At 35.0% G+C, this 26,139-nt stretch overlaps 1 protein-coding gene across 2 annotated transcripts in view; it reads left to right on the plus strand.

The window, feature by feature from the left end:
• The window catches only part of SLC36A4 (solute carrier family 36 member 4), a 42,733-nt gene extending 25,900 nt beyond the window's left edge, over positions 1 to 16,833 (plus strand). For both annotated transcript variants that reach the window (XM_060102853.1, XM_060102854.1), the window contains 3 exons: positions 1,502 to 1,671; positions 9,879 to 10,048; positions 15,688 to 16,833. In XM_060102853.1, the coding sequence (XP_059958836.1) occupies positions 1,502 to 1,671; positions 9,879 to 10,048; positions 15,688 to 15,995 (648 nt within the window). In that variant the 3' untranslated portion in view covers positions 15,996 to 16,833. The remainder of the gene's footprint in view (positions 1 to 1,501; positions 1,672 to 9,878; positions 10,049 to 15,687) is intronic.
• The last annotated feature ends 9,306 nt before the right edge of the window (positions 16,834 to 26,139 follow it).

The following is a 26,139-nucleotide window of genomic DNA, read 5'->3' on the forward strand; positions in this document are numbered from 1 at the left end:
TTGTTATTATTATTACTTAGTGTCTTTTACTGCATGGTCAAATTGTATGGCCAAAATCTCCAAAGATTTGCCTAAAAAATTAACCTTTCAGTTAGCCTTTTTTCCTTTAAAGGTTTTTTTTCCCCATAATGAAAATATTCATCTTATTAAATTGACAGACATTAGATATAGATGGATAGATATAGAAACAGTTATAGACATGTATATACATGGGTTAGTATACATACATATGTTTCCTAACTCTGTCTGCTGAGAGAACTGGAAGCAGTGGCACCCAGTAGCAATGAGCACACTCAGCACCCAGATCTTGAGTTCTAAATACAGTTCTCCAACAAAGGAACCAAAGTTCTTTGAAGAAATAGCTGATTGTAGGGCTGAAGCAAGGAAATTCAATGTGGGTCTGGAGCATCTTGTAGTGCCAGAAAGTATGGAAGTGCTCAAAAAACAAAAGAATGGATGCATGTCAAAGGGACACAGGACCCAACCTGATAGAATTCACGATGACCAAAGATGGAACGATATGAGCAACAAAGTAAATAATAGTGTTTGGGATTCATACTCAAAGTATAAAACAAATATACATGAATCCATGCTAATACAAATAAATGATTAAATAAATAAGTACCTAGGGCAGATTTTCAAATAACTTACGTAGATACCCCCCCTCCAGGAGCTCTAATTTAATCCCCTCTATCTGTAGTGACTTACTTCCAATGAATAGAGTATGATGAGGCAGGGGGAAAAATCTTTACAGGCAGAGAAACCTGGCAAACACTGCCTTGCCCAAGTGATCAAAATTAATTTCACCAGTGATAAATCATGTTGATAGCATGTGTGATGAGAAGGGCACTGCACCTCTGTGGTATCCTTTTCTGAAACCTATTTTCCCAGTCTAGTCATGAAGAAAACATCAGACAAACCCAAATAGAGTGACAGTGTACCAAATACCTAACCAATGCTCCTCAAAACTGTCAAGGTAATGTATAATAAGGAAGGGTTGAGAAACTGCCACAGACCAGAGGAGATTAAGGGGACAGGACAGCAAAATGCAATGTGCTGTCCAGGATGGGACTCTGGAGCAGAAAAAGGACGTTAGTGGGAAAACTAGTGAAATCCAAATAAAGTTTGGAGTTTAATAGTAATGTACCAATATTGGTTCTTAGTTGTAACACAGGTACTTAGGTTGTGTGAAATGTTAACAATAGCGGAAACTGGTCAGGAGTATATGGGAGTCTTCTGTTTTTCTCTGCATCTTTTCTGTAAATCTAAAATTATTCCAGAGTAAGAAGTTTATTTTAAAAAACCTAACAGACACTTTTGCCTACTAAGAGCTGATTTTAAGTCTTTTTAAGAATAAAAAAATCTGTAGTGTGAAAAAATATGTAACACATAGAAAAATACATCAACAATTATGTTTGCACATAAACTATAGAAAGATTAATTTGTGTACATATAAGACGGGATATTAGATTGTTTTAAATTACTTGCATTCTCTTCTTAGGTCCTTCCACTGGAAAACCAAATGAAAGAATCAAAACGCTTTACCCAAGCACTGAATATTGGCATGGGAATTGTTACAACTCTGTATGTAACATTAGCTACCTTAGGATATATGTGTTTCCATGATGAAATCAAAGGCAGCATAACTTTAAATCTTCCCCAAGATGTGTGGTAGGTAGACAAGAGTTTGTTAACCTAGTTTGTGTATTTTGTAGATATAATTTACCAATGTTTCATGATAAAGGTGTATTCTTGGTTTTGTGATTTAAACATTTAAAATCTTTACTGTGATTTCTTTATTTGTGTAATCTAAATTTTTTTCATAATCTTCAGAAGAGATCATCTATGATTTTACATATTCTTGTCGGATCTTTTAAAAGATTCAGAATTATAGGGTTTTCCAAATTTGAGTAACATATAAGAGTAAAACATGACATTTATTTATTTATTTTTATTTTTTGGATTTTTCGAATTTTATTTATTTTTTTATACAGCAGGTTCTTATTAGTTATCCATTTTATACATATTAGTGTATACATGTCAATGCCAATCTCCCAATTCATCACACCACCACCGCCCTGCCGCTTTCCCCCCTTGGTGTCCATACAAAACATGAATCTTTTAATATAGACTCACTTTATTAAAAAAATTTAATACTTGCTGTCAAAAATCCAACACTCTGGGTTCCTGATAAAATAATACAACCCATCACTCATGGCCCTCACTCTTTTACGGGTCACCTTTAATACTGTATGTGCCCCAAGTCCTTTCTGAACACAATTAGGCCACATTGTACAGTTGACCATTGAATAACATGGGTTTGAACCTCATGGGTCCACTTATAAGTGGATTTTTTTCAATTAACATATTAGAAAAAAAATTTTTAATTAATTTTTATTGGAATATAGTTGCTTTACAATGTTATGTTAGTTTCTACTGTACAGCAAAATGAATCAGCTATACATACACACATATCTCCTCTATTTTGGATTTCCTTCCCATTTAGGTCACCACAGTGCACTAAGTAGAGTTCCCTGTGCTATACAGTATGTTCTCATTAGTTGTCTATTTTATACATAGTATCAATAGTGTATATGTGTCAATCCCAATTTCCCAATTCCTCCCACCCCTCCTTCCCCCTTGGTATCCATACATTTGTCCTCTATGTCTGTGTCTCTATTTCTGCTTTGCAAATAAGATCATCTATACCATTTTTCTAGATTCCACATATATGCGTTAATATACGATATTTGTTTTTCTCTTTCTGACTTACTTCACTCTGTATGACACTTTCTAGGTCCATCCATGTCTCTACAAATGACCCAATTTCATTCCGTTTTATGGCTGAGTAATATTCCATTGTATATATGTATCACATCTTCTTTATCCATTCCTCTGTTGATGGACATTTAGGTTGCTGCCATGTCCTGGCTATTGTAAATACTGCTGCTGTGAACATTGGGGTTCATATGTCTTTTTGAATTATGGTTTCTCTGAGTATATGGCCAGTAGTGGCTCTATATTCCCACCAACAGTGCAAGAGGGTTCCCTATGCCACACCCTCTCCAGCATTTATTGTTTGTAGACTTTTTGATGATGGCCATTCTGACCAGTGTGAGGTGATACCTCCTTGGAGTTTTGATTTGTATTTCTCTGATAATTAGTGATGTGTAGCATCTTTTCATGTGTTTGTTGGCCATCTGTATATCTTCTTTGGAGAAATGTCTATTTAGGTCTTCTGCCTATTTTTTGATTTGGTTCTCTCTTTTTTTGGTATTGAGCTACATGAGCAGCTTGTATATTTTGGAGACTAATCCTTTGTCAGTTGCTTCATTTGCAAATATTTTCTCCCATTCTGAGGGTTGTCTTTTCATCTTCTTTATGGTTTCCTTTGCTGTGAAAAAGCTTTTAAGTTTCATTAGGTCCCATTTGTTTGTTTTTTTTTTTTCATTACTCTAGGAGGTGGGAAAACTGGACAGCTACATGTAAAAGAACGAAATTAGAACACTCCCTAACACCATACACAAAAATAAACTCAAAATGGATTAAAGACCTTAATGTAAGGCCAGACACTATAACTTTTAGAGGAAAACACAGGTAGAACACTCTTTGACATAAATTGCAGCAAGATCTTTTTTGACCCACCTCCTAGAAAAAATTGTTGAGATTTGTGACAATTTGAAAAAACTCAGAAACTTCATAGCCTAGAAATATCAAAAAAATTGAAAAGTTAGGTATGTCATAAATCTATAAAATATATGTAGCTATACATATAACATACAAAATATGCATTAATTGACTGTGTTATCGGTAAGGCTTCCAGTCAACAGTAGGCTATTAGTAGTTAAGTTTTGGGGGAATCAAAAGTTATATGCGAATTTTCAGCTGTGCGGGTTGGCACCCGTAACCTCTGTGTTGGTCAAGGGTCAACTGTAAGTAAATAGTGTTAATATTCATATTAATATTATATACATCTTAATTTTCTCTTTAATATTAGAACCATATTCTGCTAAATGAAGCAATATATAGGGTTTTTTCTTCTTCTAGAGATTGGTCTTTGGAGATTTAAAAAAGATATTGGCAGTCATTACAATGCAGACTTGCTACCTTATTTATGAAATGGAAGGTAACTCCTTAGTTTTGATAAATGCAAAGAATAAATGCTGGTTTAATTAATATCACACTGCTCCTTTAGCTGCTTGGGTAGAAGTCTGTGAAACCTTAAGTTTAAATAGTTTATATTTTGTAAAATAGATAGCTAGTGGGAAGCAGCTGCATAGCACAGGGAGATCAGCACAGTGCTTTGTGACCACCTAGAGGGGTGGGATAGGGAGGGTGGGAGGGAGATGCAAGGGGGTATACGTACATGGGGATATATGTATATGTATAGCTGATTCACTTTGTTATAAAGCAGAAAGTAACACATCATTGTAAAGCAATTATACTCCAATAAAGATGTTAAAAAAATAAAGCATTGTTTCCCATACAAAATAAAATAAAATAAATACTATATATTTTGGCTGGCTTCCTAATGAGAGTTTGACTGCTATTCAGTAATCATTTGAATCCTGGGTCTTCACTGGAGTCCAGAATGTTGTTAGAACAAAGGTATGTAGGGAACTATTTATGACAGAGAGAAAGTACCTAGAATAGTTTCCAGGCTGCACAAGAGGCATACATGCAGTGTGTTGTTTTTTTTTTTAAATTATAGTTTTACTTTAGCTATGACATATTTACAAAGGTATTTCAAGATGGAACATGTTTTAATGTCATACATTTGTTTCAAGCTGAAGACATGACTACAAACAATATATACGGTTGTTCAGCATTTATTTCATTAACCTATTTTATAGTTGATTGTGTAATTTTGTTTCCTTCAAATGTGCTTCTTTTTTTTGTAATAGTTTAATGTGGAGTAGAAACTTAAACAGCTTAATATAAGAGAATCAAGGCTAAAAATTATGGTAGCTTAGTTCCTCTTTCAAAGACGGTATAATGTCTAGAAAATAGGATGATATTTTTCTCCACTTGGAATAATATTTAGACTAAATCCTGAAAACAAATTTATAAATAAATTTGATAGTACTTTTAATGTCAACTATAAAATGTAGGTGGGGAAACAATCTCAGAATTCTTCCCTACTCTTACTCACGAAAGTATTTAAAGAAAGTCTTCAGGGCGAAGGTGAGAGTGCATGCATGTCAAGTTGAGATGTTCCTGTCCGCAGGGAATTAAGAACATGGTGAAGGAGCAGTGGGCAAGGCTGTGGAGGGAGTGCTTTTGGTATTCACAACTAAATCCTGAGCGGGTGATACTGTCCCTGCAGTAGCTTTAATTAATCCTTCCCTTTTTCTGCATCCCCTTCCCACCTCTTGCCTTATCCCTAATTGCTGTGGCTCCCCAGTTAGAACGGAACTAGTCACGAGCCTTGATAAAAAAGGGACTATCAGATCATAGTTTCTATTAAAGAAAGCCTAGCTAGACACCTGCTTTTTTATTTAGAAGGGGAGAGCCTTGTGTCCTAAGAAACAAAAATCTGGAAAAAACAGGAAAGCAAGTCAAGATACTCTCCTTTAGAGAACTTGTAACACCTTCTCATTGTGTATATATGCCTTTTGTGGCCTATAGTCTTATTTCTTTATGGTCTTCAGCTGGGACAGTTAAAATACTAGCCATGGCTGCGGGATACTGGAGAGGAGATGCTTGTCGGTTATAGTGATAGTCTTCCAAAATGAGAAGCTTAGACTAGAACAGTCATGGGGTTATATCTAATGTTCCTTTCTTGAAATGCTATGTATGAGTCTCTTCTCCCCCCAACCCACCCATGCTTCAGGCAATAGGCCTAGCAATTTAGAGAATGTACAGTGTACTCTTTATTGGCTGGGCATGAAATCCAATGACTGTCACAAGACCCTAGGGAACTCATAGCTACTAGCTATGGGAAGCTGTAAAGGACTTTTGATGCCACATTGACTTAAAGTCTCAGAGTTCATACGGGGTATTTCTACAAGAAAAGATTGAATTAGAAAGCAGCCCCAGAATAAAGCAAGTATGGATTAGAGAGGCTCCAAGTTATTATTATTTATTACCCTCAATCTTAGTTAGGCATCATTTTTTAAAACTAGTTATGAATAATATTGTTCAATATATTGACTTTAGCTTTTTAAGTAAAGGTTGTATTTTAAAGATGATAATGAAGTGAATTCACAATTCTGAGCTAGAACATTAGCACCTTGAGGGCAGGAACCCTGCATCTTCTGGGTTTGTGATGCATCTCCACAATCTAGCACATTACTCAGCATTTAAGAGGCACTTAGTAAACGTTTGTTAAATAGTATTCTAGGCATAAAAGCATTTCTCTTGTTACTACTAGTCTTAGTTGAATGATGTGTTCGCAGTGGTTTTCCAAGATTTCCACTAAAGTAACCCAAATAGCAGACACACTTCCACTAACAGGTATCAAGGATATTAGGTTTTCATATAGACAAACACTGAGAAGCAGTTAGGTGACTTCTGCTGCCTCACACGTGGCATTCTTTGTGAAGCACACAATGGATAGGGAAGATTCAACCAAAAATAGGAAAGAAGCATATAAGAACAGGGAAGGTATGAGGTAGGTATTTTAATTTATTTAGAATATTGAACTGGGACTTCATTTTCCCCCCAAAACAGAACAAACCTTAAGTCTGAGCTCATGTTTGTAGCATACAGGAGCTAGGAGGCTGAGTATTCTGGGAAATAAAGCTGACAAATAGTGGCAGGTAGTCAAGCTACACTACATCTTAATTGATCCTACCTCACAATCAGGGAGCTGAACTCTGAAGAGTTTGTTACCTGAGATGAAAATATTTAGGCAAGAATGGACTCACCAAGAGGCACAGTAAATAAAGAAGTAGAGCAGTAAATTTAAGGAAACTGGAAAAAGAAGGTTTGTGTATTCTGGACTATTCCCTCTGTCCTCTCCCTCAGAAATTCTTAGTGATCTTCCAGTATTAAAGTTGCCTATATCTAGGAATCCTGGCCCAAACGGCTTCTGCCTTTCCCTTTGTCTGTCATTTTCTTCCTCACAGTGAATATTATTAAATTTAAAATGTAGGGCATCTATCAAATTCATTTTTCATCTAACAGATATTTATTGTATGTGTTTTTTTGTACTAGGAAGTGTTCCCAGGCACTAGTGATACAGCAGTGAACAGATTAAAAATCTCTCCCTCAGAGTGCTTACATTCTAGTGAACATGCCACAGGATTGTAGCTAGTTCTCACAAAGACTTCTTGACAGATCTTAACTCTAGAGATTCTTGACAGTCATGAAAGGTCCAAGGGGGAAAGTGAGTTATTAGATTCTTTCCAAGGGTAGCTTCTGTATTCAACCTTGAGAGAAAGAGAATCAGTCAGCCACCTATTTCCCAGGTTAGCTTTAAAAAAATTAAGATATTCTTATCTATAAATTTTGTTTAGGTATTGATTTCTTAGCCAATGTGGGGAAAATAATAGAAACATTGCAATTTTTGAAATCCTCTGTTTTCAAAACTTATGTTTTCACTGGACTATTTAGTTGTTTTCTCCCCCATAATCTGATTCTATATATTGACTGCAAAATAATTATTTAAAAAACATATTTCTGCTGTTTACTAAGATACTACATTTCTTTGCTACCAGTAAAACAGACTTTGTTTTCAAGCAAGAGTCATTTTATTTTTGAAGTATTTTTATTTGTGATATTGATTAGATGTAGTTTCTAAGAATCACCTATCCATACCCATTTTTGTTCATTAATATTAATTTAATTAACATTTAGTAAGTATCTATCCCCTGCCAAGTGCATGGGGGGTTATTATACAGAGAAGAATAAAACATAGCCTCTAACTTTCAAGAACTTTGGCACTGAGTTTTGTTTTGTTGTGTTTTGTTTTGTTTTTAAGACTTGTTTTCTTTCTTTCTTTCTTTTCTTTCTTTCTTTCTTTCTTTCTTTCTTTCTTTCTTTCTTTCTTTCTTTCTTTCTTTCTTTCTTTCTTTCTTTTTTTTTAAATTTTTAGTTGCACTCCACAGCATGTGGGATCTTAGTTCTCCAACCAGGGATCAAACCTACACCCGCTACATTGGAAGGCAGTGTTAACCACTGGACCGCCAGGGAAGTCCCTGGCACTGAGTTTTAAAATACCTTTTAACGTGTACCATATGTTATTTAAAAGTTGTTTTATGTTCTTATATATCATCAAAACAAATTCCTATCACTTTAAGCAAGTTTGTTTATCCTTTTGAGAGACAGTTTACTGGGTAGATTCTTCTTTCAACTCTTCATTTCTAAAACTTAGTACCTATGGACAATTACCACAGATACATGCTTAAAACCAAAATGAGAACAAAGATTGATAAGATATAGAAAAGTTGAGTAGAGAAAAATAGTACTTGAAAATGTAGATATCAAACATAGAAATTAGTGGGTTCTTAAAACAAAAAAGAAGTAAAAGTGGAAGAGTTGATTTTAAAAGACTGTAGAGCTTCCCTTAAATACTCATTTCTGTATTACTCTTTGGTGGATGATTAGCAAATAAACCAGCTTCTAAAAGACCCAAACCATTTTATTTCCTATTTCTACTCTGTGTAACACCAAGTGATAGTAATTACATATAATTAATATTACTGAATGGTATTAATAATAACCAGATTCTTAACCCATTCAATTTGTTTTATATAAATAGAAAAGTAATTATACATTTAAGTAATTATATATATCATTATACATAATGATGTATTTTTAGATATATTGGTAATCATATTTTTAAAACATGTAAGTTAAAATATAATTAGAAAAAAAGGAATGTTGTAATAATAAACTGATAAGAATATTCATTTAATTCTCCACAATTACATATCAGAGTATATGAAGCAATCTTTTGGTTATTTTGTACATTTCAATAGCTTGACCATTTATGTTTAAGCATCAAGCTGAGAAATATATCTTGAATCATTTTAATATTAAGATAGTATTGTTGCTGGCCCTAAGGCATTCCTTCTTGCCTTAATTATGCTGTTTGTAGTATTTCCAAATCTATTTCTCTCTCTCTCTCTCTTTTTTTTTTTTTTTACAATTTTTTCACTTTGTATTTTGGGGACTTCATTTTTTTTAACATCTTTATTGGAGTATAATTGCTTTACAACGTTGTATTAGTTTCTGCTGTATAACAAAGTGAATCAGCTATATGTATACATATATCCCCATATCCCCTCCCTCAAATCTATTTCTACTCAGCTTTCTTCCTTCCTCCTTCACTCGTATGATGAATACATTATAGAAGGAAACTTATCGAATTCCTTCTTGCTTGACGACAGTTTAGGAAACTGTTTATAATCTTGACATCTAAGTGATACCATGCAGTAGTTGTCTTTCTCGGGCTTATTTCACCTAGCATAATGCCTGCCAGGTTCATGCATGTTGTTGTCTTAATATGAATCTAACTTTCTTTTTATTTTTAATGAATCAAATAAACAGAGAATAGATTGGTGGTTGCCAGGGGCTGGTGGATGGGGAAGAAGAGGAGAGTTTGGTAAAAGGGTACAAATTTTCGGTTAAAAGGTGAATAAGGTCTGAGGATCTAATGTATAACATGGTGACTGTGGTTGATATGTGTTATATAATTGAAATTGCCAAGAGAGTAGAATCAAAGTGTTATTGCCAAAACGGAAAAAAAAGGCAAATATGTGAGGTGATGGATATGTTTGTTAATTAACTCAGTTGTGGGAATTCTTTCACAATGTATACATATATCAAATCATCATGTTGTGGACTTTAAGTGTATTATGATTTTATTGGTCAGTCATACCTCAATAAAGCTGGAAATAAAAGAATGACTAAATTTTGAAATTTTTTAACAGGTTATATCAATCAGTGAAAATTCTCTATTCCTTCGGCATCTTTGTGACATATTCAATTCAGTTCTATGTTCCAGCAGAGATAATTATCCCTGTGATCACATCCAAATTTCATGCTAAAAGGAAGCAAATCTGTGAATTTGCAATAAGGTCCTTCTTGGTTACTATTACTTGTAAGTATCACTGCATATTTATAGCATAATGATTTTTATTGTTGGATTTCTTATAATGAAGCTACTTAAAAGTTTATTTTTTATATTTTTAAAACAAGTTTGTTCACCTAGCTGGGATACATTTTGGTTTAAAATTCTGTTATTCTATAGCTATAGAAGGAAAACACAAACTAGCTCCTATCACACTTAAAACAACTAATCAAATTATTATTTTGGAAATGACCTCACTCATGATTGAAATATATTTAAATCAGATGCATAAACGACCCCTTATATTATTGATACACATTTTACTTTGGTTTTCTAGTTTTCCTCAACTTTTTTGTATCTGTTAACTTTTGTATATTTAACATTTTAACTCTCCATGTCTACCTATATGAATGCGTTTTTTTCTGTTTTGGTCTTTAATAATTTCAGTGGCTTATTTTACTTATTATTTGAAGGAGTGTATATAATCTCTTATTAAAGTTTCATATTGTAGAATGCCTCCACAAGGTAGAATTAAGGATGGAGGCTCGTGGAGAGGGAGCTTGAGTTTGGGATAGTGGAAAGAGTATGAGTTTTACAGTCACACTGAACTGACGGTTCAAACTCAGGCCTCCCACTTACTTGCTGGTGTCTTTAGGTAAGTTACAAACCACCTTTGAGTCCTTCTTTCCTCAACTGTGAAATGAAGATAAGACATTTAAAAATATTAACAAAGTAGTTAGAAATTATTGTTTTATTGTCACCACTTTTACGATAATCTCAAATAGAAAGATGAATGCAATACTGAACTAACTAATGGGATTGCTTAGAATGATACCAGGTACCAGATTACTAGGGATTTTGGGGAACAAGCAGCTTTGGAAATTCTGTAGAAGATGTGAATAACCATCTTGGCCCACTCAAGGTTAGAGAATGGTAGAACTAGAAATTCTGGGCAACTCTGTAAATTACATTGAGCAGCTTGGGGTGGAGCTTATGCCTAGATTTAAAGAATTGCGTGTATTACATTGTGTTCAAGGAAAAAGCAAAACTGGGAAAATTAGATAAAACTTATTTTTCAAAGTAATCCTTTAAATGAAATAAGTAAACTAATAAGGGAAATCACATTGAGGAATGACGTCAATAAGCCCATACTTTGATGACTCATGAAACATTCAGGAGGAGAAAGTTATTTTAAAACATTTTGGAATATGTTTTACACATTGCTTTTATTGACATTTTGACAACTACTAAATACAAAGACTTATTTCGGTCAAAGTCCTTTTTTCAGTAGATGTAAGACAGTTCTATTCTGATAGTATGTCTCCTTTTAGAGTTAGTTACTGAATTTTAATAACTTCATCCGTTTCTGCACATTGACTGCTGTCGTTATGTTGAGCTGCCTGTCTGCTGAGGTACAGACCATACTGCACATCTGTTACCAGGGTTTATTCCCAGAAGCCAGGGCTTTTCCTCAGGAGCTGAGTTCATGTCACAGAGGATTGCATCTTTTTCTTTGCTGCTTTCTTTCTTTTAGTTAAAAATAGGTAAACCTACTTAACCATATATGAGGGTTATATTTACAGCATACTTTGAACAAAGAGAACACAAACCATGCCATATTCTGTCCTACTTCACTGAAACACATCATTGGACACTGAGCTTCATTTATGTCTTTGTCCCATCCTTCCAAATTAAAGTAAAAGCCAACTGATATTCATGACAGGACTGTTTCGAATCTGTTCTCCAAAGCACTTGAAAAGGTTCTGGGTCAGGCTCTTTATTGATGAATGCGTGGAGAGCTGATGGGACCTTGTCATATCTGTAGAGCAGGCAGTGCAGCACTAGCAATGAGAGTGGAGGCTCAGCTGGGTTTGCATGTTTCAGCGTTCCATAATCCTTTCCAAGTACTGAATCCACTTTTACAGGATGGGTCTTCAAAGTAGTGGGCTCATCAGCTTGGATTATACTGGTTATGTCCAAGTCTCCATTTAGTATTTGAATCACCATTTCACAGTATCTTCTTGGTGGAACTCAAAAGCTTGAAAGGATGGTCAGACTCTTCCTGCATGTTCCCTGTAGGCACTTACCTGCTAGATAAGCATCGTACAGGTAAGGGAGAAGAGTGGATAGAAACTGGCCAAAGGCCCCCTTGGACTACAATAAATGCCTTTTATTTTAAAAGCAGACCTGTAGAAAAAGCTGTTAAATTTTGATTTGACATGAGTATTTTGACTCCCTGTTTGAATTGAACCTGCAAAGTATGTTAAATACTGCTTATTTCTGTAATTGTCCAATTCATTGATACTTCTACTATTTCTAATTTGAAAAGCCCTTGGATTTGAGAGTATGCTTTCTACTCTTAGTAAACTATGACCACATAAAGCATAAATCTTTGGTAGTTTGTAGAATACTAAGAAAACATACTAAAATCCTTCATTTAAGTTAGTTGTCACTGCAGATGAGAAAAAGTACCATTCTGTACCCTAATATTCTATCTTAAGAGTCAGTAGATATATGGAGAGGACCATTCACTCTTTGTGTAATTAAAATTTATGTGCTAGAGTGTTTCTCACAGTTTTGTTGTTGATGTTACAGTATCAAGCATTTTATTTTATTTTTCTGATATATCTGCTTTCACCATTTAGATGCAAACAAATGGACCTAAATAGGCTTTTTATCATGTTAGAGGAAATTTTGTACCTTAAGGATACATTATTTTTCTCTATAATATAGTTTTGGGAAATATTGGATAAGCTTAATTAGTACTTAATAGGTATATTAACTGTCTGTAAATGATATGGGGCAACCTACTTATAGTAATCCTATAGCGAATATTTGTAATGAATAAACTATCCTTATCCCAAGCTTTCCTTTGACTTACTGTTTTTGTGATTTTTGAGTTCTTCTATGTTGGATTTGCCTAAAGTGTATATATTTCTCTTCCTTGTCTAACTAATAACGTTATCAAATAACGTTTCAAGCCATGTTTACTTGCAAATATCTATTGGTTATATAACATTTAAAGAATGACTTTAATCAATAAATTTCATGATTTAAAGGTGTTTGATAAGTGGAATTTTAGTCTGAATGAATAAATTCTAAAATACTATAGTGTTTCTCCGCATGGTTTTCCAACATTTCACTTGATTTACTAGTAACAGATTGGATTATTGGAAAACACTAATGATGAAAAATAGATTCCATTCTTCAGATGGCAAAGTTGTAGTCATGTTTGTATGGTTGTCCTTTTAAATACTGCCACCTACTATAAGTAGATGAAGCATGTTTCCACAAAATGGATATAGTCAATGAATTTTAAGAGGTTCTAATTGGGTTTGAGAGTTATACTTTATAGTTCCCTTGAGAGAAATGTTAAAAGGATGTAGCATGCATCCATTAAACAGGGGTCCACTTTATAAAGTATTTCTAGTTTAGAGTTCCAACTTCTTCAAATTCAGTTGTTTTACTTAGGCAGGTTTCTTGTACTTCAGCCTTGTAGGTGTGCAGCTAGATTTATGATTTCAAAATAATTTTTAGGGTTTTAGCTTTCATAATAATTTAAATAAAAAAGTGGTAAATAATAATGTGTGGTTCTAAGAAATGTGGTGGTTCCAAATTAATCCCACATCCTCCCATAAAACATCGAGGGCCACAAAGAGAATAGGGGAGGGGAGAAAACCATAAACTGAAAATTAAGAAGCAGAGAAGCCAGTAGACTGCAAACTCAAGACTTAATTACAAAGAGCATGAATTAAATTGTATATATACCACAGAAATTTCAGTAAGAGACAAAGACAGAAAAAAGAAAAGCAAAAGGAGGTAAACTTAGAAATAAAAGAGAGGGATAACAAAGGTTGGAGAGAAAACTGGTACCTTTTGAAGACAAGTAAAAGAAAGCCAACACATACATAATTAGAGTCCTCACAGCTGGAACTGTGGTTACATAGTCACCTTTGGTGGCAGTGGTGATATAGTTGTCACACCTTTCATGTGAGCAAACTCAGCTGTTATTTCTGATGGCAACTCCAACCCTCAACAAATCATTTAATGAACCATCTAAAGACAATTTGGAGAAAGAATATGAGTCTTTTTTTTTTAATTTATTTTATTTATTTATTTTTAGCTGTGTTGGGTCTTCGTTGCTGTGCGTGGGCTTTCTCTAGTTGCGGCGAGTGGGGGCTACTCTTCGTTGCAGTGCGCGGGCTTCTCATTGAGGTGGTTTCTCTTGTTGTGGAGCACAGGCTCTAGGCACGTGGGCTTCAGTAGTTGTCGCACACGGGCTCTAGAGCGCAGGCTCAGTAGTTGTGGCACACGGGCTTAGTTGCTCCATGGCATGTGGGATCTTCCCGGACCAGGGCTGGAGCCCATGTCCCCTGCATTGGCAAACGAATTCTTAACCACTGAGCCACCAGGGAAGTCCCTAATATAAGTCTTGATTTTTGCAAACCTTCTGTTGATATTTGGTAATATAAAGATAAAGATCAAGAAAGTGCCAGATCAAAACTTGCAGAAGACTTGATGGTAGCTTGGACTAAAATCCTGTTGACAATAATGGTACATTATTTTTTTTTAACTTTTCATTTTGAAATAACTTAGAAAAGTTGTAAAAGAAAGTAGAATTACAATAAGCCCTTTACTCAGTTTCCTCTAACGTTGTCAACTTACATACCACAGAATAGTTAAGGAAATTAACATTAATACAATGCTGTTAACTAATCGACCTTATTTTGATTTTGCCAATTTTCCCACTGATACCCTTTTTCTGATCAAGGAGCCAATCCAAGGTCCCACCTGAATTTAGTTGTCATGTCTACTTAGTCTCCTCCAGTCTTGACAGTTATCTTTTTTTATCTCTCTTTATTTACCTTGATGTCTTTGAAGTGTCAGTAATTTTGCAGAATTTCCTTCAGTGTAGATTTGTGTGATGCTTTCTTATGATTAGGTTGAAGTTAAGCATTTTTAACAAGAATGCCACAGGTGATGCTTTGCACTTCTCAGTACATCACATCGTGGCATCAATATTTCTTATTACTGGTGATGTTAACTTTGATCACTTGGTTAAGGTGGTGTCTGTCAGATGTCTCCAATGTAAAGGTACTCTTTTTCCCTTTATAATTGATAAATATCTTGTAGGGATATATCCTGTTCTCATACAGTTTTTGCCCACTAATTCTAGCATCCTTCAGCGACTTTTCCTGCAACAGTTATTACCGTGGTGTTTGCTTAATAATGATTTTCTATTTCCATTGTTTCTTCTATTTTGGTTAATTGGAATTCTAATGTAAGGAATAGCTGTCTCTTCTCTCTCATTTATTTAATGATTTATTTATATCACACCACCCCAGGTTTTGTGCTTTATAGAATGAGCTATATGGCAGAGTAATGAAAATACATTCTTCACCCAGAATTTCATAGCAAAAATTAAAAGTCGTTTATGTAAGAAACTCTGTTGATAAGTCAAAGTCCGAGAAATATCACTTACTGTTTTGGTTTCTTTCTTTGTTTTCTTTTTTAGCTCAGAACAGAATATGGCAGATTCTTCCACAAGCAATAGTTTAGTAGTGCCTACTTGCATCAACTAATTTTAATGTAGTGAATGTATCTACAGTTAGTATTCATGTAAGAATTAAATATTTACAGAAGAAAAAATTGTATTTTCAATTTTCTAGGTGCTGGAGCGATTCTGATTCCTCGTTTAGACATTGTGATTTCCTTCGTCGGAGCTGTGAGCAGCAGCACATTGGCCCTGATCCTACCGCCTCTGGTTGAAATTCTTACATTTTCTAAGGAACACTACAATATATGGATGATCCTGAAAAATATTTCTATTGCGTTCACTGGAGTCGTTGGTTTCTTGTTAGGTGCATATGTGACTATTGAAGAAATTATTTATCCTACTGCCAAAGTTTTCGCTGGCACTCCACAAAGTTCCTCTTTAAATTTGAATTCTACATGCTTTACATCTGGTTTGAAATAGTAGAAGCAGAATTATGAGTCTCAAGTCTGAAAATGATGAAAATAAGAACCATTAGAACACATTGCCATACACTTAAAAACCGTTTTCTTTCGGCACAACATTGATATTTTGGCAGTAAATTATAAGTCTTTACCAATACTGATAAACTACGACGGACTCGTGGTTTTAAGTATTAGCAGCAATTTCAAAAATTTTAGTTCTGAAAATTGAAAAAATTAAAATGTTAAAAAAATTAAAGAACGCAAATGCTTCTGTTATTCTCTCAATCAAATACTTTAACGAGGATTCTCTCTTTTACCTCCATGCTACTCTATTGCCACCCAGTTGAGGAGAGAACAGGATTTCAACAATAAGAGAATTAAAGAAGTATAGGTGACTAAAATCTGACCATCCCAATGAATTTTAAAGTATACTTTGTATATAATGTAGAAATATCTTGATTATGTTTTTATTAGGGAGCCAAATACTTATGTTTTACCCGTGGAAGTTTAGAAAACTCTCATTAGCCATAATGTAAGAATCAGAAAATCCCCCAAACCAGAATTATTTTTACACTATTCTGTAATGGTAGCTGATCTTCATAGTGAAAACCAAAAGGCACTGTGCAAGATTCTGACTTAGTGTTTCAGCCAAATTTGAGAGACTTTAAAAGTTATCCAGTACATATTCCCTTGTTTTTTTTACCTGAGGAAATGGATACCCAGGATGGTTAAGAAACTTGATCAAGACCACTCAGCCTTGAGATGAAGAGAACCTGATCTTTTGATTCCCAGTCCAGGATTTTTTTATCTTTCACTTCACATCCTAGAAAAAGAATAAATTATGTTGTTTAACTTTAGTATTAAGTCTGTTTAATTATATTTCAATATTTTGTAAGTCATGATCTTTGACAAGTATATGTGACCTGAGCAGAAAGTCAGGGAACTCTAAAAAGCCTGCACTACGGCCATGTAAGCCTCAACATGGGAAAGAAACAGTGCTTTTTAAACAGAATAGAAATGCCTTGCTGGTTTAACTGCAGGCTGATAGAAGGTGCCCAGCTGTCCTGTCTGTGGATTCAGCTCTCCTTATTGTTTCTTTCTTTCTAGGTTTGTAGGCACTATCTTTCCTAATGGCAAAAAATAGAGATCTGACACAATACAGGACTTGTGTACTCTTTTTGGCCTCATGGCTTTCCTTATCATAGCCTTCCATTGATCTGAATGGGCAGAATAAGAGAAAGATTCAGGCCTAGGAAAAAATCAAGACAATAATAAACTCTCTGCTAGATACTGAGACGCTCCAGGCTTCTTCCAGAGAAATACCTTTTATTCCTCCATATTCTTCAAGCCCAGTTATTAACCAAAACAAAGAATCTCAGTGGGCATGGAATATAAAAATGGTTAAGTTTAAAACTAAGAATCTTGATTGTTTTAAATTCATACTTTAAAACTCATCGAACTTTTTAGATTGGTGATACTCTAATTTGTAATACTGTAAGATATCACCAAGATCACAGTAGTGTATATATTCTATATTTTTATATGTAAATGTTAGTTCAAGTATTTTTTTGCCTACATCATTGAGTCATCAAGTATAATCCAAAGATATATCAGAAGCTTTATTTTGGTACAAATTCTTAAGAATCAAAACTTTTTAAAAAACATTTGCATTGAGAATCACCAATAATTGTTTGTGACACTTTTATGTTAAATCTGTTATGTTGAACCTTTAGTCACGGGAGAATGCGGAAGAAGTTTTAGGAAAAGTAATTGTCATTGAAACTAATGTTATATAATCTTGAATCTAAGAGTAAATTAGGTGTTTTTTAATGTATAACTTGGTATAATATGACTTGAAAAGTATTATTTAATAGAAAGCACTATTAGGTTTTTGTCAGCTGTCTTCAGATAGTATTTCTAGTCTATGTGTGATATTTTATTTTTATATTTCACCTTTGTTTATTTTCCTTATGGAATTTATCACATTTAATGAAATTTCAAATAGCTGATAATAGTAATATATAAATTTTAAATTCAATGAACAAATGTTGAGTACATTATCAACCAGGCTTCCTTAAGCAATGAGTGCATGACCTCCAGTACTCAATTCACTAAATTATCAGTACTTTAAATACAAGAGAAAAGTTGAAATGCAGGAAGGAAGAGGGGCTAAAAATGGAGAGAGCAGTTTTAATTCTTAACAAGAAATACTATTTAGATGTATAAACGCACTCTTAAGGATTTTTAATGATGTGTTTTATTTGCAAAAAATCAAGCAGTATTTTTCCTTGAAAATTTAGTTTTAATGAGTCATAACATTTCTAAGATTCTTGGAGAAGATATTTTGATTAAACCAGCTGTTGATTTTACTTTGGGACCTGGAAAAATGAGAGTGCACCTGTCAAATTTTGTATCCAGTATCTTTGGTCCATTACATTATAGCTTAAATGACTTCAGCATTTCATCTGCCACCACAGTAAACCACCCTCCTCTCTGAAAGCTGATCAGGTGCCTACGAGCCTTTTCTACTAGTGGAGAAAAAGGAAAGCTTTATTCACCTCTGATGACCTCTGAGCTAAGTCAGTCATCACTGTTCCCTTACAGCCAAAAAGGCTTCACCAGTTTCAGAGTCAACTTGTCAAAACAGTGGCTTTCAGACCTTTTTTATTTTTTATCAGAGTATTTTCTTGTCCCCCCATGGCCAGATTTCTCCACAACTGAAGTAAGACCTAGTTTTTTCTTAGTTAAAGACAAATTTGTATGGTGTTACCAAACGAAAAAAAGCACTGTGTTAGCAAGTGCTACACTATGTTTTAATTCTGTCCTGTCTGGATTCTTCTCTATTAAAACAATTTCTGCCTTTTGCCTATGTGATGCAATTAACATTTTTGTAAGCATTTTATGCAACGTGCATATTGTAAATGTCCTAACGTGGGTTGATTTCATTCACTATTTTCATAGTAGTTACAGAAAAGCTCTCTAACTGTAAAGTACTATACAAATATTAATTGGGATATTAATTGACATCCTACATTAGTGCCATGTCCAGCTGTGGACATGCTTACTGTAGCTTCCCCGTGGCATCTTCTGGGACTGACATGCCAGAGATGGCAGTATAGCAGCTTAGTACTGCATTTGTTTACTGAAAGTATGTACCCACTCCTTTCTTCATTTGAAAGGAAGAGGATACATAATAGAGCTAATGGAAATAACAAATAAAATTATGTAAGTGATACCAGTGGCTCAATGAATATGTTCTGTTGAGAAAATAATTTGGTAAAAATATAGACCATTGATACTATAAAATGAGTTTTTAAAAAATGAGTCTTTTAATCTTTTTGGCTCAACTAGCTCCCCTTCATAAGAAAATTTGAGAGACTTTGATCTAAAAGGCATAACAAGATACTTCTTAACACTAAATGGCTGACTGTAATAGTTAACACTTTGGCAGTATGATTAACCATAATTCATCTTATTCATGCCACTAGTGCTCACTAGGCTAAACACCTTTCTGAAAGTGGCTGGTTTTGACCTAGGGGATAAGAAAACATGCTTTAGAAATGCTGTTTATTGCCCTATGATAAAATGAAATGACAAATCACTCTCATTCTTAAAATTTTATATCAAGGTTACCTAGTTCTTATGTATACATATATACACACTCCAGTAGTCTGTGGAATTAGAGACTAATACTAATTTGCCATTTAAATTGGATCCAGGAAGGTAATTTGTTGAAAGATTACTCTGAAGATTATTCCATTAGTTTTCTTGATGAGAAATAGGAAAATATGTGTTTATACCGTGAATGAATTAAGCTATGGATTTTGGTTTTTCAAAATGATGTTTGTTTGAATGAAAACTAAATATCAGTGCACTTGAGTTAATTCTTTCCCTTTTAACTTATTTTTCTTTATAATATGAAAAAATGTCTTAAAGTACTTCTGAATTTTCAATAAAATATTTTGCTTGCAAATACCTTTTTAAATAAATTTTTCTTTTATAAGGTTAAATGACCTTGACAAATGTTATAAGCTAGAAAGGGCACTAGTATATTCTCATAATAACATTTGAATAAGTCTTTGCGGTTAATTCCTTGTCATGTGACCCTCAGTCTTGGAAGCTGATATTATGCACTTCTGGGATTTAAGAGCAGAAGTTGACTAAAAATGAAAGGTCGGGGCTTCCCTGGTGTCACAGTGGTTGAGAGTCCATCTGCCGATGCAGGGGACACGGGTTCGTGCCCCAGTTCGGGAAGATCCCACATGCCGCGGAGTGGCTAGGCCCATGAGCCATGGCCGCTGAGCCTGCGTGTCCGGAGCCTGTGCTCTGCAATGAGAGAGGCCACAACAGTCAGAGGCCTGCGTACCGCAAAAAAAAAAAAAAAAAAAAAAGAAAGGTCGTACTCAAAACCATGACCAGAACTTCCTTCAGAGTGAATGCAGGGAGAGCAGTCTGCAGATGCTGCATCCATGAGGTCGTTTACCACTCTCTTAAGGTCAAGAATATGTACCAGTCCCACTAATATGTTTTGCTTGCATTATGCCAACCCCAAATCAGAGACCATAAAGGTATTTATACTTTTACATCAATAATTCTGCTCTTTGAACTTAATAAAAGGACATACTATATAGTTCATCAGAAGAGAAAGACCCTATACCTAAAGGTGCATTGGCAACATTATGTTTAATACTGAAAAACTGAAAACAACCTAAATGTTCAACAGAAAGGAAATCATAAATTCTGATATCTTAGCAGAGCATACAATGGGGATCATATTAATTATACTAATGTTATATTAAAGATTAGTAATTTAGTAAAGAATAAATACATACAATTAGTTTTTAACTGCAGCTGTGTAAAAATATGCTTTTGGACCAAGAAAGGAGGATCGGCAGAAAGTGGAACCATAGTGCTAGGAGAAAGAGATGGGTTTTACTGTTTTTAAGTGAGTAGTTGAAGGCTGTGAGAGAAAAATAAGATTTTGAGAGAGGAACAAGGAGTTTATAAAGCTTTAGTAGTAGTAGTACATGTTCTTGTCAAGCAACAGAAGGAACATAAAGACCAAAAACAAAAAACAAACAAAAAAAACAGCCAAACAGAAAAATACAGAGTGGGGATAGGACTGCATACATAACATACAGGTATAAATGCAATGAAATACCCTGTGGAATACTTGCTGGAGGAGAAAAATATGGCCACCTTATAAAATTAGGTGTTTTTTTTTAATGTAAAAAGTTTAGTGTTTGTTCTTAACAGATACGCACATTCTCTCAAAATTTTGCATATAGATTTATGGGGTTCACACTTCAAGGGGTCCACGGACTCCAGGGGAAAGAATTCTTAGAAAAGGTACATCAGTTTTTGAAGAACAGGTTTGGTTCAGAGTTTCCCTACAGAGACAGATTTGTTTGAAGGCTTAAATGGTATGAAGGTCTTTGATCTTCACTGTCAACCTGGTGCCATGAAGCACAGGCCCACCTGTACGAGATAATAGAATGCTTCTCAAATGAAAGTTAATACATTCATCTTGCCAAGGAATTAGGGAATAACTTCCCCATCCTCCATCCTGGATCTAGATCTGGGCTACAGGACGAGGGCTGGACACTGACCACCCAACCTGCACTGAGTGGAGAGGAAAGGTATGCTGGGCATGGATCAAGGCTGAGCAGATCTTCAGTAGAACAAGAAAGTGAACAAAAAAATGGGCAGTGCAGAAGCAAGCGCCTTCAGATCATGGACATACAGTGCCTTACATACTTTTGTAGCTCCAGTACCTAACAATACTCCATGATGGCACAGACTAGGTGCTACAAACTCCCCTGCCGTAAATGTTCTCTCCTTCCCCAACCTCAGCTGTGCAAATATCAAGGGCCTCACTCACTCCCTGCATCAGCCTCCAAATTACACCAAATTGCCGGTTGCACCACTAACACACCACACACCACCTGGTTTTCATCTGCATGACTTCATCACGTCTTCATACTGAAACTACTTCCTTCTACTCCCTCCCCCATTGTTTCCTGGCCAATCCTTGGTTACTGTTAAGATTCAGTTTAGGCATGTCTTCTACCAGGGAGCCTTCCCACCTATCCTCTCCCCGACCCAGAACGAGTTGTGTACTCCTTCCTTCACACTAGCAAATGACCTTGGGTTCATTAACCCACTTTCCACACTGTGGTAATTCATTTTCTGTGTCCATCTCTCTATTAAGTTGGGAGTTCTACAAGCATACCGTGTGTGTGTGTGTATAGATACATATATTCATTTTTTGGTTCCCTCTCTGTCTGTCCTCCCCTAGAGAATATAAGTTCCATGAAGGAGGCAATTTTGTCATTTGTGTTCCCTACTGAATATCCAGTGCCTAGAAGAGTGTCAGTCACATTGGAGAAGCTCAAAGATATTTGTGGGATGAATGAATGAAATGACAAAAGTAACAAGGAAAAACCCATATTAGAATTCTGGCACTTAATAAAATCTTCAAGTGCAGGGGCCAAGTCAAGCTTTTTGTACTGGCCCCTCCAACCCTGTGCCTATTTATTGAATGACTGTGGCTGACGACACTCTTTTCCACTTTGTATGTGAGCTCAGCCAGCTACAGAACTATAAAGCAATCAAGTCTGAGTCTCTTATAGAAAATCCTATGAAATAGTCAAGCCTTAAAAACATATTCAGGAGATTCTGGGAATGGATGTGAAGTCTATAAGTAGGAAAACATTGAAAATGCTTCTTCACAAGCCTTTATGTCTTCATGTCTTATATAAGCAGATTGTTCTGTAGGAAAAAAAATGAGGTTATACTTTCTGCCTATTGTACAAAAGATTACATCTGACTTAGAATGCAAGTGGACAATTTCTGCCTAAAAAAGTATCTGTCTAAAATATAATATCTAGTTCTGATATCTGAGGGTATTTTCCTGAACTTTTGATGCCTAATGGATCCTTGCTGCTAAGACTCATACATTCAGTTTCTTGGAATCTTCTCATGCAGGAGAGTATTCTCTGGCTGTTCTGAGAAGTTACCTCTTGTCAAAGTGCATCACAGTATATGCCAGAGAGGGACTCCACTGCAAATCAAGAATGAGAAGTTATCACTGTTGGGAAAAGTGATTGCCAAGGTGATCATTTTGTAGAAATAGCTAAAAATGGAACGTGAAATGAAGAAGAATAGCAGAGAGGGCAGACAGCAGAAGGAAGAAGAACTACAATTCTTCAGGCTGTGGAAGGAAAACCACATTCACAGAAAGATACACAAAATGAAAAGGCAGAGGACTATGTACCAGATGAAGGAACAAGATAAAACCCAGAAAAGCAACTAAATGAAGTGCAGATAGGCAACTTTCCAGAAAAAGAATTCAGAATAATGAAAGTGAAGATGATCCAGGACCTCAGAAAAAGAATGGAGGCAAAAGTCGAGAAGATACAAGAAAGTTTTAAAAAGACCTGGAAGAATTAAAGAAAAAACACCCAGAAGAATTAAGGAACAAACAAGCAGAGATGAACAATACAATAACTGAAATGAAAAATACACTAGAAGGAATCAATAGCAGAATAACTGAGGCAAAAGAACAGATAAGAGACCTGGAAGACAGAATGGTGGAATTCGCTGCCATGGAACAGAACAAAGAAAAAAGAAAAAGAAATGAAGACAGCTTAAGAGAACTCTGGGAAAACATTAAATGTACCAACATTCACATTATAGGGGTCCCAGAAGGAGAAGAGAGAGAGAAAGGACCCAAGAAAATATTTGAAGAGATTACAGTCGAAAATTTCCCTAACATGGGAAAGGAAATAGCCACCCAAGTCCAGGAAGTGCAGAGAGTCCCAGGCAGGATAAACCCAAGGAGAAACACACCAAGACACATAGCGATCAAATTGGCAAAACTTAAAGACAAAGAAAAATTATTGAAAGCAACAAGGGAAAAATGACAAATAACATGCAAGGGAACTCCCATAAGGTTAACAGCTGATTCCTCAGCAGAAACTCTATAAGCCAGAAGGGAGCGGCATGATATATTTAAAGTAATGAAAGAGAAGAAACTACAACCAATATTAATCTACCCTGCAAGGATCTCATTCAGATTCAATGGAGAAATCAAAAGATTTACAGACAAGCAAAAGCTAAGAGAATTCATCACCACCAAACCAGCTCTACAACAAATGCTAAAGAAACTTCTCTAAGTGGGAAACAAGAGAAGAAAAGAACCTACAAAAACAAACCCAACACAATTAAGAACACGGTCATAGGAACATACATATCGATAATTAGCTTAAACGTGAATGGATTAAATGCTCCAACCAAAAGACACAGGCTCGCTGAATGGATACAAAAACAAGATCCATATATATGTTGTCTACAAGAGACCCACTTTAGACCTAGGGACACATACAGACTGAAAGTGAGGGATGGAAAAAGATATTCCATGCAAATGGAAATCACAAGAAAGCTGGAGTAACAATACTCATATCAGATAAAATAGACTTTAGAATAAAGACTGTTATAAAAGACAAGAAAGGACACTACATAATGATCAAGGGATCAATCCAAGAAGAAGATAAAACAATTATAAATATATATGCACCCAACATAGGAGCACCTCAATATATAAGACAACTACTAACAGCTATAAAAAAGGAAATCGACAGTAACACAATAATAGTGGAGAATTTTAACAACTCACTTACATTAATGGACAGGTCATCCAGACAGAAGATTAATAAAGAAACACAAGGCTTAAATGCTACAGTAGACCAGATAGATTTAATTGATATTTATAGGACATTCTATCCAAAAACAGCAGATTACACTTTCTTCTCGAGTGAACACAGAACATTCTCCAGGATAGTTCACATCTTGTGTCACAAAAATCAAGCCTCTGTAAGGTTAAGAAAATTGAAATCATATCAAGCATCTTTTCCGACCACAAAACTATGAGATTAGAAATGAATTACAGGGAAAAAATGTAAAAAACACAAACACATGGAGGCTAAACAATACGTTACTAAATAACCAAGAGATCACTGAAGAAATCAAACAGGAAATCAAAAAGTACCTAGAGACAAATGACAATGAAAACACAATGATCCAAAACCTATGGAATGCAGCAAAAGCAGTTCTAAGAGGGAAGTTTATAGCAATATAAGCCTACCTCAAGAAACAAGAAAAATATCAAATAAATAATCTAACCTTAGACTTAAAGGACTAGAGAAAGAAGAACAAACAAAACCCAATGCTAGTAGAAGGAAAGAAATCGTAAAGATCAGAGCAGAAATAAATGAAATAGAAACAAAGAAAACAATAGCAAAGATCAATAAAACTAAAAGCTGGTTCTTTAAGGAGATAAAAAAATATTAATAAACCTTTAGCCAGGCTCATGAAGAAAAAGAAGGAGAGGACTCAAATCAATCAATTTAGAAATGAAAAAGGAGTAGTGACAACAGACACCACAGAAATACAAAGCATCCTAAGAGACTACTACTAGCAACTCTATGCCACTAAAATGGACAACCTGTAAGAAATGGACAAATTCTTAGAAAGGTATAACCTTCCAAGATTGAACCAGGAAGAAATAGAAAATATGAACAGACCAATCACAAGTAATGAAATTGAAACTGTGATTAAAAATCTTCCAACAAAGAAACAAATAGGACCTAATGAAACTTGAAAGCTTTTGTATAACAAAGGAAACGATAAACAAGACGAAAATACAACCCTCAGAATGGGAGAAAATATTTGTAAATTAATCATCAGACAAAGGATTAATCTCCAAAATATATAAACAGCTCATGCAGCCCAATATTTATAAAACAAGCCACCCAATTTAAAAATGGGCAGAAGACCTAAATAGACATTTCTCTGAAGAAGATATACAGATTGCCAACAAACACATGAATGGATGCTCAACATCACTAATTATTAGAGAAACGCAAATCAAAACTACCATGAGGTATCACCTCGCACCTGTCAGAATGGCCATCATCAAAAAATCTACAAATGAGAAATGCTTGAGAGCGTGTGAAGAAAAGGGAACCCTCTTGCACTGTTGGTGGGAATGTAAATTGATACAGCCACTATGGTGAACAGTATGGAGGTTCCTTAAAGAACTAAAAATAGAACTACCATATGATCCAGCAATCTCACTACTGGGCGTATACCCAGAGAAAACC

This window comes from Mesoplodon densirostris, chromosome 7, assembly GCF_025265405.1.
Source record: "Mesoplodon densirostris isolate mMesDen1 chromosome 7, mMesDen1 primary haplotype, whole genome shotgun sequence".
Lineage (NCBI taxonomy): Eukaryota > Metazoa > Chordata > Mammalia > Artiodactyla > Ziphiidae > Mesoplodon > Mesoplodon densirostris.